We start from the raw sequence: 14,640 nt of genomic DNA, 5'->3' as shown, positions 1-14,640 counted from the left end.
AACAGAATGCTGAACTAGATAGAGCCTTGACATGATCTAGAACAGCTCTTATGATGTTATATTATTAACTCTAGACTTGTACCAAAAATACATAGGAATATCTAGTTTTTATTTAAAATATCTCTAGGTCTCCTTTCAGGGCAGAAGTTGTACTGGATATACGTGAATTTTTAGTCAAATCAAGCCTTTACCTTGGGTATGTAGCTTGCATATTAGATAAAGTTTTGGAACAAAACCCAAACCAAAATGGAACAAAAACATTTATGGGGCAGAGAGGAGTAAGCTTAGCATATTGGACTTGGATACTACCCTAAGTATTTACTTGAAAACAACCAAAAAAAGAGAGCTTTTAAAAACGAGAGTCAATCTGATAATTGTTTGATTTTATGACTTACCTGAAAAATAATTTTAAAAAAATGGGAAAATCTTATATATATTTGCATAAAACAGTTTTTAGCTTGTTCCTAATGACTCATCTCTTGTTTGAAAAGTATATGGAATGTCATAAACAGTTGCTTGGAAGCGATGTATACTAAATAGTAAAATACTGTATGGGCTGTAAGCATTGATCAAGTTAACATAGAATATTTTGATTCTGAGTTAGAGTGCATGTTATTCTGGCAACGGGAATGCTGTCAAAAATGGCATCCCTATGGGAAATTCATCCCTGTGCTAATTCTTAAAAGGTCTTACCACAAACATGGCCACCCTCACGTGGAGGGTCTTCATGTCCCCTTTTCACATTCTCAGCAGCCACCATAAGCAAAGAGTGTGGGGATGTTTCTCGTTTTTGTGGTATTCCACATGGTAAGACCACTTATATTTTATAGTCATGGAGGAGAGGATAGGGAAGAAGAGCTTGCCTTGGGAATGATGTTTTTTCAGTGTTCTTGTAGCTAATGGCATATGTGCTCCAGTCTGAAGTATGCTTACCAGGAAAAAATTGTACTAAAACCAACATGCCTTGCAAATGTGTTTTGGACTAGGCTTATAGTTCCATTGAAGTTAAATAGGACTGCCCCCTGATTCAAAGTATGTTTTGAAGTACTTTAGGGGCACAGATGGTTTTGACTTTAGCTACTGACTTAAATGTTCTATTGAAAATTGTAGGACCTTTATTATTACTAAATATGTTTATGATTAGTTTGTCCAAAAGTTTCAAATCCAGATATGACTGAAGAGAATTTTGGTTACTCTTCATGATATATTAACTAGAGATACTTTAACAATAAAGTAGGTGTGGTCATTATATGAACAATATTCACCCCCAAATAAACCTTTTGACATGTAAGAATAGTTCTGCACAATTAATGTTTTAGGAATGTGTCTCATTTTTACTTGTATACTACAAAACAAATATAAATGCATTTCCTCTTGGGATTGCTTTTTAATTCCATGTTTAATTCCATGTGATTCTCCCCCTGCCCCTTATATTGTGCTATTAGTAATAAGAACTTAATTGTGTGTGGGAGGTGGGTAGGGGGAGAAAGAGGTGGAATTAAGTCATTTTCCATTATCATATTTGATATCTGTGCCCCATGAGTGCTATGCTATTTCATTGGCAAATACCTTAGCAAGTATTCTGGATGAAATGTATTTTGGAGTTTGGAGACAGTTGCAACTACAAACTAGCAAAATACTGAGTAAGAAAAGAATGCCACCAGGGGGTGGGGGCAGGATAATTAAGAAGATAGTGGGGAGGGATAGAACAATTGGAGGCCACCATAAAAGTGCACTGTGTGACAATATATGTGCCTTTTAGATCTTCTGTCCTAGAAAGCCTTGAACACGCTGGAAACATGTTGGGTTTGTGTATTATAGATTTTATTTGACAAAATTGGCTACAAGTAATGTCATGAAATGTGGAGTAATTTATGAATTCATGTTTTGGCAGGAGAACGTGTCTCTTGCTGATGTTTTGTCACTGCAGGATAGCTGTCTTACTGAGCATGATATCTGGGCTATTTGCCTGGAGTGTAGCCAGTCTCTGAAGAGCATTGCCCATTCTGCAGTCTTCCGTACACTTTGCATTACTCCTGACACGTTGGCTTTTAATACCAATGGCAATGTATGCTTCATGGAACAGATCAGTGGTAAGTATTGATGCTTCCAGGCAATTTGTTGAAAAGTACAAAAACTCATGCTGAGAGGATGTAGTGAAACATCATATTCTCTCTCTGTCAGACTTCTACATGGATTTTAATTAGATTGGAAGCCATAATTTCTTAATGCAAGGATGAATGTCGGCCCACGTAAAGCTAAATTAGGTTGTATCCATTAACGCTGTGTGTTCATTTAGTTGTTGCAATATTAAACAAAGGTTTCTAGTTCAAATTTAATAAGCTTGTGGATAACATTTCAGTGATAGTGGCAGGAGATGAGGCAGCCATAGCTTCTCCTGCCCATTTCTTCCCTGACACTGTTATCTACCTACCTCCTCTGCTTGCTCTGTGTCATACCTGGAACCCTAATTAACTGCAGCAGGTTGGTAGGGGTTGGATGGCAAGGGTAGTGGAGGAATGGGTGTCACATAAAATCATACACTGGCCCTCTTTTCGCTGAATGGGTTCCTGTGGTTTGAATGGAAGAAAGTTACCAAATGGAATGTGCGAAGTTACCAGAAGGAAAAGGCTGAAGAACTGGAAAAAGAGGTGTGTGTATGTGCAAAGCTAAGTGTGGAATTACAAAACTGACCGAGAACGTGAACAACCAGATAAATAACTGAGTTGGGGGTGGGGGACTGGACAGAAGGTACCAGATAAAATAAAAGCCCCAAACTCAGTAATTCAGGAATGTTTCTAACAGGTGGAATGAGGGAAAGGTGATGCCCTTCAACATCAGAAATAAGAGTTTCCAAAAGAAATAAGATGAGCCCAAATAATGTACAACAAAAACGTGCAGCCAAAGAACATGTTTTCCAAGTTTGTGCAAAGACTTGGGAAAAAGAGTATAAGATACACCCGTGTGTGTGTGTGTGTGTGTGTGTGTGTGTGAATTACTAAAGGTGCCAGTTCTCTTCTCAAGTGCATTGATCTGACGTAATTCTTGAAATGACAAGAGCAGAATTTGTGGAGGGCATTGCCATCCTCTCTCTTAATAATGAGTTAATAGCCTCAGTTGTGATGTGTTAAAGTATGAACTGGGCAAGTCTGAAAGAATATTAAATATCTCTTCATTGCATGGTTCTTTGGATAGAATAGACACACTTGATTCAGGATTTGTCAGGTTCACTCTTTATTTAGCATCTTTTTAGCATAGTATTCCAGTGTTTCAGAAGATACTGTTTCCTAGGGCTAAGTCCAGTTTTAATTTTGGTGCTGAAAGTATTTCATCCCATCCATCTCCCCCCAAAACTCTGTATTCCCCTTTGGTTATTGAGAGTGGTCATTTTTATTTCAAACCTGTTTGCTGCCAGTGTTTCCTTTCAATGTTTCTTTCACTTCAGTGCCATTTCCCCCGTAATAGAATTATCCCAGCCAGTAAGGGATCACATAGAGAATATGGTATTATAATAATACTACATAGTCAGTCAGTTTTGACCATTGTGTAAAGTCTGTGAGAACAAATGGCTGCACTGATCACATAGAATGACAAGTTAGGAACGTAGTGATGTCACTGAGGGAAAGCAAAGCCTGTTCAGGGTAATGCTGCCTGACTAGAAAAGAGACACTGTAGTCCCTCTTCACCATAATTCCCCAAAATGTGCTGAAAGGAGAATGCCTTTCTATGTTGATAAAAACCTACTAGTAATTTCTTTCAGTTTTTCTTAAATTGTTCTTTTCCTGCGTTATCTTCATTTGTTAAGTCAAGGAACCACTTTGCTCATACTAACCACACCCACAACTTAGCTCTTTAGTTCTAACTCAGATGCCTTGACATTGTAAAACAACAACTACAACAATAAAAGCCGAGGAAAGTATTTAGCAGGCCAGTAAAAAATGGTTAATTAAAATGATTGCAACAAGACCTATGCTTCTGGCAAAAAGCAAAAGGCCTCTGGTGGCCTATAGTGAGGCCCTGCTTTTGGATTTCATGGTTGGCTTTTCCATGGGAGATTTGTATGGCTCTCTCCTGATCTTTTAAGAAACTATACTTTTAAGAAACTATGGCCATAGTTTAGCATTAGGAGAATGAGCTGAAGTGAGCCATGGGTTTATGTGTTTTCCTCTTCCCTCTCCTCTTCCTTTGTGCATAGAAGGGGGAGACTGAAAGTTTTCACTTTTGGTTTTGAATAAACAGCAGTTGCCTGTTAAGAACATAAGAAGAGCCATGCTGGATCAGACCAAGTGTCCATCTAGTCCAGCATTCTGTTCACATGGTGGCCAACCAGCTGTCGACCAGGGACCCACAAGCAGGGCATGATTGAAACAGCACCCTCCCACCCATGTTCCCCAGCTCACTGCCTCTGGTACTGGAGGTAGCATATCAAGACTAGTAGCCATTGATAGCTTTTTCCTCCAGGAATTTGTCTAACCCCCTTTTAAAGCCATCCAAACTGGTGGCCATTACTACTTCCTGTGGTAGTGAATTCCATAGTTTAACTATGCGCTGTGTAAAGAAGTGCTTCCTTTGATCTGTCCTGAATCTCCCACCAATCAGCTTCATAGGATGACCCCAGGTTCTAGTATTTTGAGAGAGGGAGAAAAATGTCTCCCTATCCACATTCTCCACACCATGCATAATTCTATAGACCTCTATCATGTCTCCCCTTACCCTCGCTTTTTCCAAGCTAAACAATCCCAGCTGTTGGAACCTTCTCTCATAGGGGAGATGCTCCAGCCCCTTGATCATTTTAGTTGCCCTTTTCTGCACCTTTTTCAGCTCTACAATATCTGTTCTTAGGTGTGACCAGAACTGTACACAGTATTCCCAGTGTGGTCACACCATATATCTGTATAGGGGCAGTATGATGTTGGCAGTTTTATTCTCAGTTCCATGTCTAATTATGCCTAACATGGACTTTGCCTTTTTTTACAGCAGCTGCACACTGGGCTAACATCTTCATGGAGCTATCCACCACAACCCCAAGATCTCTTTCTTGGTCGGTCACTGCTGGCTCAGATCCCATCAGGCTATACTTGAAGTTGGGATTTTTTGCCCCAGTGTGCATCACTTTACACTTGCTTACATTGAACCGCATTTGCCATTTAGATGCCCATTTTCCCAGTTTGGAGAGATCCTTTTGGAGCTCTTCACAATCCCTTTTTGTTTTAACTACCCTAAATAATTTGGTGTCATCTGTAAATTTGGCCACTTCACTGCTCACTCCTAATTCCAGATCACTTATGAACAGGTTGAAATGCACTGGTCCTAATACAGATCCCTGTGGGACCCCACTATTAACTTCCCTCCATTGGGAGAATTTACCATTGATTCCTACTCCATGCTTTCTGTTCTTTAACCAGTTACTGATCCATAAGAGGACCTGTCCTCTTATTCCATGACTGCTAGGTTTGTTCAGGAGTCTTTGGTGATAGACTTTGTCAAAAGCCTTTTGGAAGTCCAAGTAAACAATGTCTGCCGGATCACCCTTGTCTACATGTTTATTGACACTCTCAAAGAACTCTAAAAGGTTAGTGAGACGGGACTTACCTTTGTGGAAGCCGTGTTGATTCTTTTTCAGCACTGCTTGTCCTTCTGTATGCTTACTAATTTTATCTTTAAAAATCCCTTCAACCAATTTACCTGGAACAGACGTTAAGCTAACTGGCTTGTAATTTCCCAGAACCGCCCAGGATCCCTTTTTGAAAATTGGTGTGACATTGGCCATTCAGGTCCTCTGGTATAGAGGCTGATCTTATGGACGTGTTGCATATTTTGGTTAGAAGATCAGCAGTTTCATATTTGAGTTCTTTGAGAACTTAAGGATGGATACCATCTGGGCCCGGTGATTTTTTTGCTTCCAATTTATCAATAAAGTTGAGAACTTCATCTTTTGTCACCACTGTTTGCCTCAGTTCCTCAGGCTCTCGTCCTGAAAACATCAGTTCAGGCACAGGAGTCTGTCTTATATCTTCTGCAGTGAAGACGGATGAAAATAATTCATTCAGCTTCTCTGCAGTCTCTTTGTCCTCCTTCAGTACTCCTTTAACTCCATTATCATCCAATGGTCCAACTGCCTCCCTAGCTGGTTTTATTGTTGGCCTTGATGATGTTAGTGATATGCTCTTCAAAAAAATTTTTGCATCTCTTATCTGCTTGCATCGTCTTTGTGCAGGCTTGTGCTCCCTTTTGTTTTCCTCACTTGGGCAAGACTTCCATTTTTGTGAAAGAAGCTGTCTTTTCTCTAATAGGTCCTTTAACGCTGCTTGTTAATCATGCTGGCTACCTCTTGCGCCAGAATTTGGGAAACTGGCTTAGTCTAAATTAGCTAACTACCATTAGAACAAATTGCAGTTCCTGAGTTGAGATTTATGCGGTAATTGTGGTTTATCCAAAAGTGGAAGTGGACGCTTTCAGCTCCTCCCCCTCCATCCCCGGCCACACACACAGAAGATTGTGGAGCATGCAATCTTGAGGCTCAGTGTGGCGCATTGTTTTTGGTGCTGAAGTATAGTTTGGCATTATATCTGAACTGGGCTTTTTCTTTTTGGCTGTGTCTTTCAATAGAGATCTTGTGTTGAGAAATGTTTCTCTGCTAATTAGCTGTTTTAGCCATTTTAAAAAATATTAAATTGTTTGAATTGCCTCATGATGTTTCAAAATCTTCTGGGGAATTTTATTTTGATAAAAATACGTTAAATCATCAAGTATGTTTTGCCTATCTTCTAAAGGTGATGAGAGATATATCATATTAGAGTCTAACATGTTACACTCGGGGTGTTTCATTATAGCGTCTCAACAATTAGGAAAAGTTGAAAAATTGTGTCATAGCTAATAGGGCTGGAGGCCTCTGATTGGTCTTTCCGCTTAGGTGTATGCTATACTAGGGTGGAAGCTAATCTTCAGAGTTTGTCACCATGTGAAAACATGTTCAAACAACAAATCTACAATACAAAACTAACATAGTAAGATTAATCTTTGGTAACTTCACTACATTCTGTAAATAATATGATATCTGGACCTTGGTGTCCTTTGCATTATGAGGGAACAAATCAGTTGGCAATGTAGAGCACAATAGGAGATTACAGAATTTGCAATGATTAACATAAGGCTTGTTTGTTTGGATCATATTTTGTTATGGGAAGTGTACTAGTGAGAGACTTGGGTCAGGCCTTGGGCTAGTGTGCTACCTCCCATGTGCTACTTCCCTGACCCTCCTTTTACTGTGGACATAAATTAATGAATTATATATTTGCATGAAAGGTCTGTCTGACCTTGTGAGAGAGAATCTGCTAGAAGTAACTTCCAAAAAGTCTGAGTCAGCATTTGATGATCTGGATAGAAGTATATAAGAAGCTATCAATCTGTCAGCTTCCTCCCTTAGCCTTGAAATGGATTGATAGTTTTGAGCCTTCAAGATGGCTGTGGATGACAAGGATTGAGTAGTTTGTGGTTTGTTGTGTCTAATAACTGTGGTATGTCTTGATCTTCTTGATAGGAGTAATTTCCTAAATAGACGTTTGGGTGATAAGACACATTTTTTGAGGAAATTTTAGGAAAGAGATATATTTACCTTGTGTGATTTCTACAGATTCCTATAACATTTTCTTCATAATTCAGCAGTCAGAACTCAAGCTAAGCCTAGTGAGAATTCTTTTCTCACCCCTCCTAGAAGGAGATGCCAATTTTTTCAAATATTCTCTGAATGTTCTCCACCACTTTTTTTGTGGCAGCCATTATTTTCTGTCCACTGTGACCCAAGCCAAATGTGGAAGATCCAGAATGGTGGTCTGGCTGCTGACGTAGTTGATGCCATTGCTTCTTGCAGCAGTAGCCAGAAAAATCTTTGGAAAAAGGGAAGAATCTGTGCAGCTACCACTGCTAAGTGTTCACCCCCAGGAAACTATTTGAATATTTCTACTCTCTCTGGAGAATATTTGGTAAAATGGTCCCCCCTCCCTTTTTCTACCCATAAATAGAGTATAGAATTTTGGGAGAGAGGCCATAGTCACTCAGTTCTAACTTGAACCCAATGTTGGGTAAAGATTGTAAGGATTTAATTTGTTCTTAAAACATTCTGGAATCCTATTTTAACGTCTTAATCTGATACTTTTTTACTTTTCTAAAAGATGATCCAGAAGGTGCCTTTGTGCCACCAGAGATTGATGTAACTGGTAACACTTTTGAGGTAAGTAATGAAGTTTTCATTTAAAAACTTGGACTTTGTTGAACCATAAAGAGATTTCCGTAAAATGCTGAATGTTTGGTTATGTATGTGGTGCTTCTCAAATGTCACATTTGATTTTGGTACCTCTATATTGACTGGGTTCTGATGACAAGATGCAGCTAGTTGTGAGGTAGTTAATCCATCACGAGCCACAGTGCCTGTGGGCTCAATGTTGCATATGCAACTAGAGATGTGAAGGCCTAGAAAACTGGAAAAATTTGCAGATTTTTTTTCCTGTTTTTTTCCAAGGATCATTTTTGGGTTTTTTGGCAAAATTGAACAGCTTTGAATTATGAAATATTTTCTTGTAGAATTTAAGACAAGGCGTTTATATATTCTTACCAAGCCTTTACTCCCCACCCCCAAATGATTTCTAAAAACTATGTAATAAGAAAACTTTAATAGAAAGACTAGAGATGTAAAATGTCTGGAAATAATGATGCCATGGGGAAAATGTTTTTTAATCCTCTCTGTAAGATTCTGTTATTTCTTCCATTTCTTATTAAAAAGCAAACAGCCTCATAGCAAGCAAACAGCCTCATAGTCATTTGTGTCCTATAGACATTTCTACTGTACTAACAATGACTGGGTTTGTGTGACCATTGCAGTCCACCATGGCTTATTTAATTTAAGCCACAGTGGGTTGCAGTGCATGTTGGGTGGCTTTTAAATATTCAAGCCGCAAACAACTGGCTTGTCATGTTGTTCATACCCTCAAATGAGGTTTGAATATTCAAAATAGCCACCCATACATGCCATAGCTAGGGATGTACGAAAGTCACTTACCTTTTCGATGGGGTGATTCGCGGTGGGGGGGAGGCGCTCTGCACCTCCCCCTGAAATCCTGATCTGGCTGGCTCCGCTCTGCGGAAATTCTGCAGAGCCGCCAGCCGGGGCCGCCCGCAGCCGGACATCCGGCTGCTGGGCAGCCTTCCAGAAAAAACAAACAAACCCGCGTACGCAAATGGTGGCAGCTATGGCGACCGCCATTTGCATTCCCTTTTTTTCGCTGTTTTAGCCTACGTAAATATTTACATAAGCTATTTTGGCGAAAAAAAAGGGGGACCGCAAATAGCGTAGTGGGCGCCATTTGCGTTCCCCTTTTTTCACCGTAATAGCTTACGTAAATATTTACATAGGCTAAAACAGTGAAAAAAAGGGAACGTAAAAGGCGGCTGCTGTAGCCGCCGCCATTTGCGTATGCTGTGGTTTTTTTTTTTGCTTGCCGTGATAGGCTACGTAAGTATTTATGTAGCCTATCACGGCAAAGGCAGCTATGCAAATGGCATGGTGGCCGCCATTTGAGTCCGCAGCAGCCGATCAAGAGACCAGCTGCCGCCGCTGGAGCCACTGCCAGAGCCACCGCCACCGGAATATCCGCCCCAGGTAAGCTTTCGTCCTGGGGGGGATTCCGTGGGGGGTGGGAGGCTGTTCCACCACGGGTTTCGGGTGGAACACTGAACACCACTGAAATCCGTGGCGGAATTCTCCGCCATCCCTAGCCATAGCCCACTGTGCTTTAAATAAGATAGTGGGCTGGTTCTTAAAATTGCAGGGAGGTTAACCATGCGTGCTGATCGCATGCTAGCCAGACGTGCATAATTACCCTCAACAGTGTTGCTTCTCATGTCATGTGAACTCGGTGAGGGTGGCTTGTTGGGGTGGGTAACAAACCACACCATGACCCTACAATCTATGGTTTCTGGGTGGCTTTTCACCCACCCCTACAAGCCACCCTCACTGGGTTCGCATGACATGAGAAGCCACACCAGCGAGGGTAATTACGCAAATCCAGTCAGCATGAGACCAGCCTGCGCAGCATGGTTAACAAGCCATAGTGGATTGTTAAGCACCCTATGATTGTGCGAATCAGGCCAGTGACTATCAAGAAATTACTTCTCTCATTTCATTATTTCATGATGATGACACTGTTTGACAGATACATGTATTGGTTTCCACTAAACACCAGCTCTTCTATGTTTTGTGTTTTCCCATTGGATCTATTTGTACAGGGGCTAATCGCGAACTTAATAGCAAACTATAAAAATAGCTTGGCATCTTCTATAAAAATAATTCATGCTGGAATAGTTAATTTAATTTTATGGTATAATGAACAAACCAATGGATCTCTCTGGTCTAGTGATTCATAAATGTTATTTATTATTGAATTGAATTACTGGCTTAATTGTTTACACTCATTCATTAGCCTCCCAGATCAGACATCTCTAGTCCTCTTGCAATGTGTGAATTTCTGCTGATAATCCTGTTCAGAGTATTTAATGTTTTCTTGCTTCTTTTATGAATTATACTCAAAATAGCCTAACTAGCAGGCTGAGAATGTGTTGATTATTTTTATACAGGCATTGTATAAAGTTACTACATAAAAATCTTCATAATTTTTCTACCTTTTTTAAAAAAGGGAGTAAATGAATCCTAGTAATTAAATATTATAGATCAGCAAGATGCAAAGCAGTTCTTCACATTAAGTTTCTTTTTAGCTGTGTTGGAATGTTTTTCAATCTATAGGGCAATTACCCAAGCTTACATCAAACATATTAAGACATTCGTATTGGTGATGAAAGCTAATTTGTCAGCTGCACTTCCAGGTTTGGCACATAGTTGTGGCTAATATACCTAGTTGATTTTGAGTATGGATATTCTGTTCATTTGAAATAGAGATTTTTTTCAAATATTCTATTTATCTGATTTCTTTATATTTTTTTTGTATCCTAGGACCCCAGTTTCAGGAAGCCTACTTTGCATATTATGCAACTTGTTTGCTATCTATGCAAAGAATGGACATTATTTTATATTGGCAAATACTGGAGCAAGGAAAGATCTATTTATAAGTCCCTTCAATAAGCCTTGGACATTTCTGAGCCAAGCACTGAGTTCAAATGCCTTCTCTCTTCAAGCAGTCTTGGGCAAATAACTATATCAGATTCATTCTATACCTTTAAATAATAATAATTGTTACTGCCTCATAGTTATAGTGATATAATTATAGGTGATAAAGCCCTGTTAAACCCTCTACAAAACATGCATTCTACAGTTTTGGGACCCCATAGCACAGGGCAATTTTTATACACAGCAGGACATGATAGCATGGATTGAAATTTAGAGTCATACATAGTTGTAGGACTGAAGTGAAACTCAAAACCAACAGTTTTAGTTACATGAGTTCTAGCGCTTTCAACTTATAGCAAAAAAATTCATAGTAAAAATAGAAATACTACATCCATTGAAGATCAAGGAAGGTGAGATTTAGCACTGAATGAAACCCACTTCCTTATATACACACACTCCTTTGCTGTGAGTTAGGCTGTGTACTTGCTTGGATCTGTTCATTCTTCCTATGTCCCACAAAGAGCTCTGTGTGGCTGCACCTGTCACCTTATCCCAGCTATGTTCCTAGTTCTCTTTCCAAAGTCTCTAAACCAAAATGGATGTTTTATCAGGGGTAGAGAACCTGGTGCCTCTGGATTACAACTCCCATAAGCCTTGACTGTTGGCTATGCTGTCTGGGGTTGGCAGGAGTTATACTCCAAACAACCTGGGGGGGGGGAGGTGGATAGCAGCTTACCTAGTTCTATGATACATTAAATGTGTGAATGCATTTATCGTGTCTAGCCCTCTGCCAATAAGAGGCAAAGGGGGGAGAGAATCAGGACTCTGGAAAAGAGTGTTCAATGTTTCCCTCTCGTTGTGATTTTAATTAAGATTACCCCTCCCCCCGCAGCTCCTATTAGTCTTAGGAGGGAAGTTTTCATTGACACCATTCACGCATTGGTGAATAACATATTGGCCCGGTTTGCATGATCATGGCGGGGGAAATAAGCCATGGTGGCTTATTTCCCCTGTTGTGTGTGCTGGGGGATTTGCATATTTACCCTCACTGGCGCAGCTAGTTGCGTCATACAAATCTGGTGAGGGTGGCTTGTTGCCATGGTTAACAAGCCACCCAGAACGTCATGATCATGTGAACCAGGTCATTGTCTAGATTGTTCCTCTTATACACAATGAAAAGGAACAGATTCTGGTGTGGTGAAAAGTTTATCCTGCACATCAGTGTGTTAGTAAGTATGCAGCATGTTATGAAATCAAACTTTGGGGTTATTTGGTTATTAACCAAATGTGTCTCTGTGTTCGAAGCCTGTACTACTATCTTCAGTCACTAGCTGGCAGACTTCTTTAATTAGTACAAAGCTTTGCAGTTGCTATAGACTGAAGCTGGGGGTAGATATCTGAGGGACAGTGTTATATGGCTATCCCTTCCTCCATTATGTGGGGCAATCCACCTTGGGACTGCCCCACATCTCGGGAGCTATTGGGGTGTATCATGGCAGGGATTATACCTAGGGGTGGCAGGGGGCTATGGCTTCACTCAGATGGGGCAGGCACGATGCGTCCAACTCTGACAGGTACCTAACATTGCTTAAAGGCTTTGCTGTATCAAACTAAGGGGTATTCCAACCCATGTGAAGCTGGGTACATTCACCATTTCAAAAATATAAATGAAGTTCCTATCTCCCATTTCTCTACTTCTTCAAAAAAAAATGCATTTCAGCCTGTACACCTGATTTTAAGTAATAACAGTGTTGGATTTTAGATAGTGAAAACTGTGTATTTGTATACTAATTATATAGTTAATGCCTGCATCTTCCCACTGCCTCATGGAAGATATCTGGTCAAATTAGTGGTTGAACTGACCCTAAGTAGATTTATTGTTCCTAGTGGCTCAGTCCTTAAAGTTGGTGCTCCATCATCAGTAGACTGAGAATCAGGCACAAGAGTTGCTCTACTTGCAAAACATGCCATCTGGCAGCAGGATGCCAACTTGACTTATTACTGCCATTGACACTACTGTGCTGGCAAGATCTTTTCCTAATCACTGTGACACCATCACAGAGGCGGAAAGTTCCATTGTGCACACTCGTTCTACACCTCCTGCTGCTACACCTTGATCCAGCACCATTAATGTGCAATCCTGTGCGAGTCTCTTTAAATCAATGTTCAAACATCGAAGGACAGAATTAATATAATGGTGTTTCAGCCAACATGTGGTTTATTTGTATAAAATGTACGAACTGAAATGGATATCCACTGTTATGGTTGTGAATAGAAGAAATGATAATGAAAGAGATACTTATAATAGAGTGAGCCTGGCTCTGCAAGCTATACCACACATCATGCGTTTCTTAAACAGAGAGAACCTGTGCAGGAAGCAGTTGTATAAATATTGCCGGGAACATAACTTGCGTTCACATAATTGAAATACATTAGAAATGTTTTAAAAATAATTTACCTTGTAAATCTGCTATATTATGAATCCCTCAACAGGGTGCTAGTTATGAGAACTCCCAGTTACCATTGTTAACAGGAGAACTTAGAAATTTAATCATGGTCTCCTTTGAGAATTAATACAAAACACATCATGTCATCTGCCTCTAAACATTGGCATTAGCTATCATGTCAAAACAGTTGGTGCAAACATCCACAAAAGCTTCCCTCCACCCTCGGGTTCCTGTCAGTGCAAAGCAAACTCCCTGACATTAAAGCCTAATTCTGTTCAGTTCCCTGAATGTTCAATTAAAAATATGAACTTATAGCTTTGATTATTTTTAATATTCTGTTTGCTCGGTATGGATCACTTGTTCTTTATGTGACATTTAATCTGATTCAGCTGGTTCATGCTGCCTGGCCTGTTAAGCTTATGGGTGAGGTGGGGGGAGGGCAGCTGCAGACAGTTGTGGCAATGGGCAGTGGTCCTGGTGCTTAGTGGAGAAAGGGTGAGTCATGTCATTATTTTAATTTTCCTGGGGGAGGTGGACATGAGGGTGGTATGAGCCCCAAAGGCAGCTTGCCCAAGTCACCTCAAATTGTGCTGGCCCCGATGCTGGTAAAAAAACCCTTTGCCCAAGATGACAGCACCCAGAGTTCGTTAGCAGTAGAGTACTGGCTGGAAAGGGGGCATGGCATGGTTGATTAAGGGATGGCTCATTTGCATCCTAAAGCGTTGTGTAACCCTTACATAACCCAAGCTCGCTGGATTTGCACAACATGACAGCCCCCGAGTGGGGGTTGCATATGCTCTTTGCCACTTGCGGGCACCGTGGCTCATCCCACAACGAGCCGTGGTATATCGTCCAAACCAGGTCATAGTAGTGAGGTATTTCAATAAGACTGCAGCCAACACACAACCTAGTTGGGGTTGGGGTTCAAAAGTACTGTATACAAAAATGATGCTTTCCATTAATTGCTGCTTTTTATCTTTTCAATGTAAGGTGTGTGCTCCTTCCAACAGTAGCATTTGCTTTCCTTCTATATAAGATGTATTGGTATGAACTTCCCAGGGAGGCGAAAGTGGCACC

At 40.4% G+C, this 14,640-nt stretch overlaps 1 protein-coding gene across 1 annotated transcript in view; it reads left to right on the top strand.

Moving 5' to 3' along the window:
• The window catches only part of KNDC1 (kinase non-catalytic C-lobe domain containing 1), a 122,999-nt gene that overhangs the window by 38,885 nt on the left and 69,474 nt on the right, over positions 1-14,640 (top strand). Inside the window, exons 6-7 of the mRNA XM_084845921.1 lie at positions 1,895-2,093; positions 8,172-8,230. Of these exons, the coding sequence (XP_084702047.1) occupies positions 1,895-2,093; positions 8,172-8,230 (258 nt within the window). The remainder of the gene's footprint in view (positions 1-1,894; positions 2,094-8,171; positions 8,231-14,640) is intronic.

Source organism: Heloderma suspectum, chromosome 3, assembly GCF_057233095.1.
Source record: "Heloderma suspectum isolate Gila_16-S chromosome 3, 16-S_ref, whole genome shotgun sequence".
Lineage (NCBI taxonomy): Eukaryota > Metazoa > Chordata > Lepidosauria > Squamata > Helodermatidae > Heloderma > Heloderma suspectum.
The sequence above is the reverse complement of the archived record's forward strand: the minus strand, read 5'-3'. Positions and strand labels throughout refer to the sequence as shown.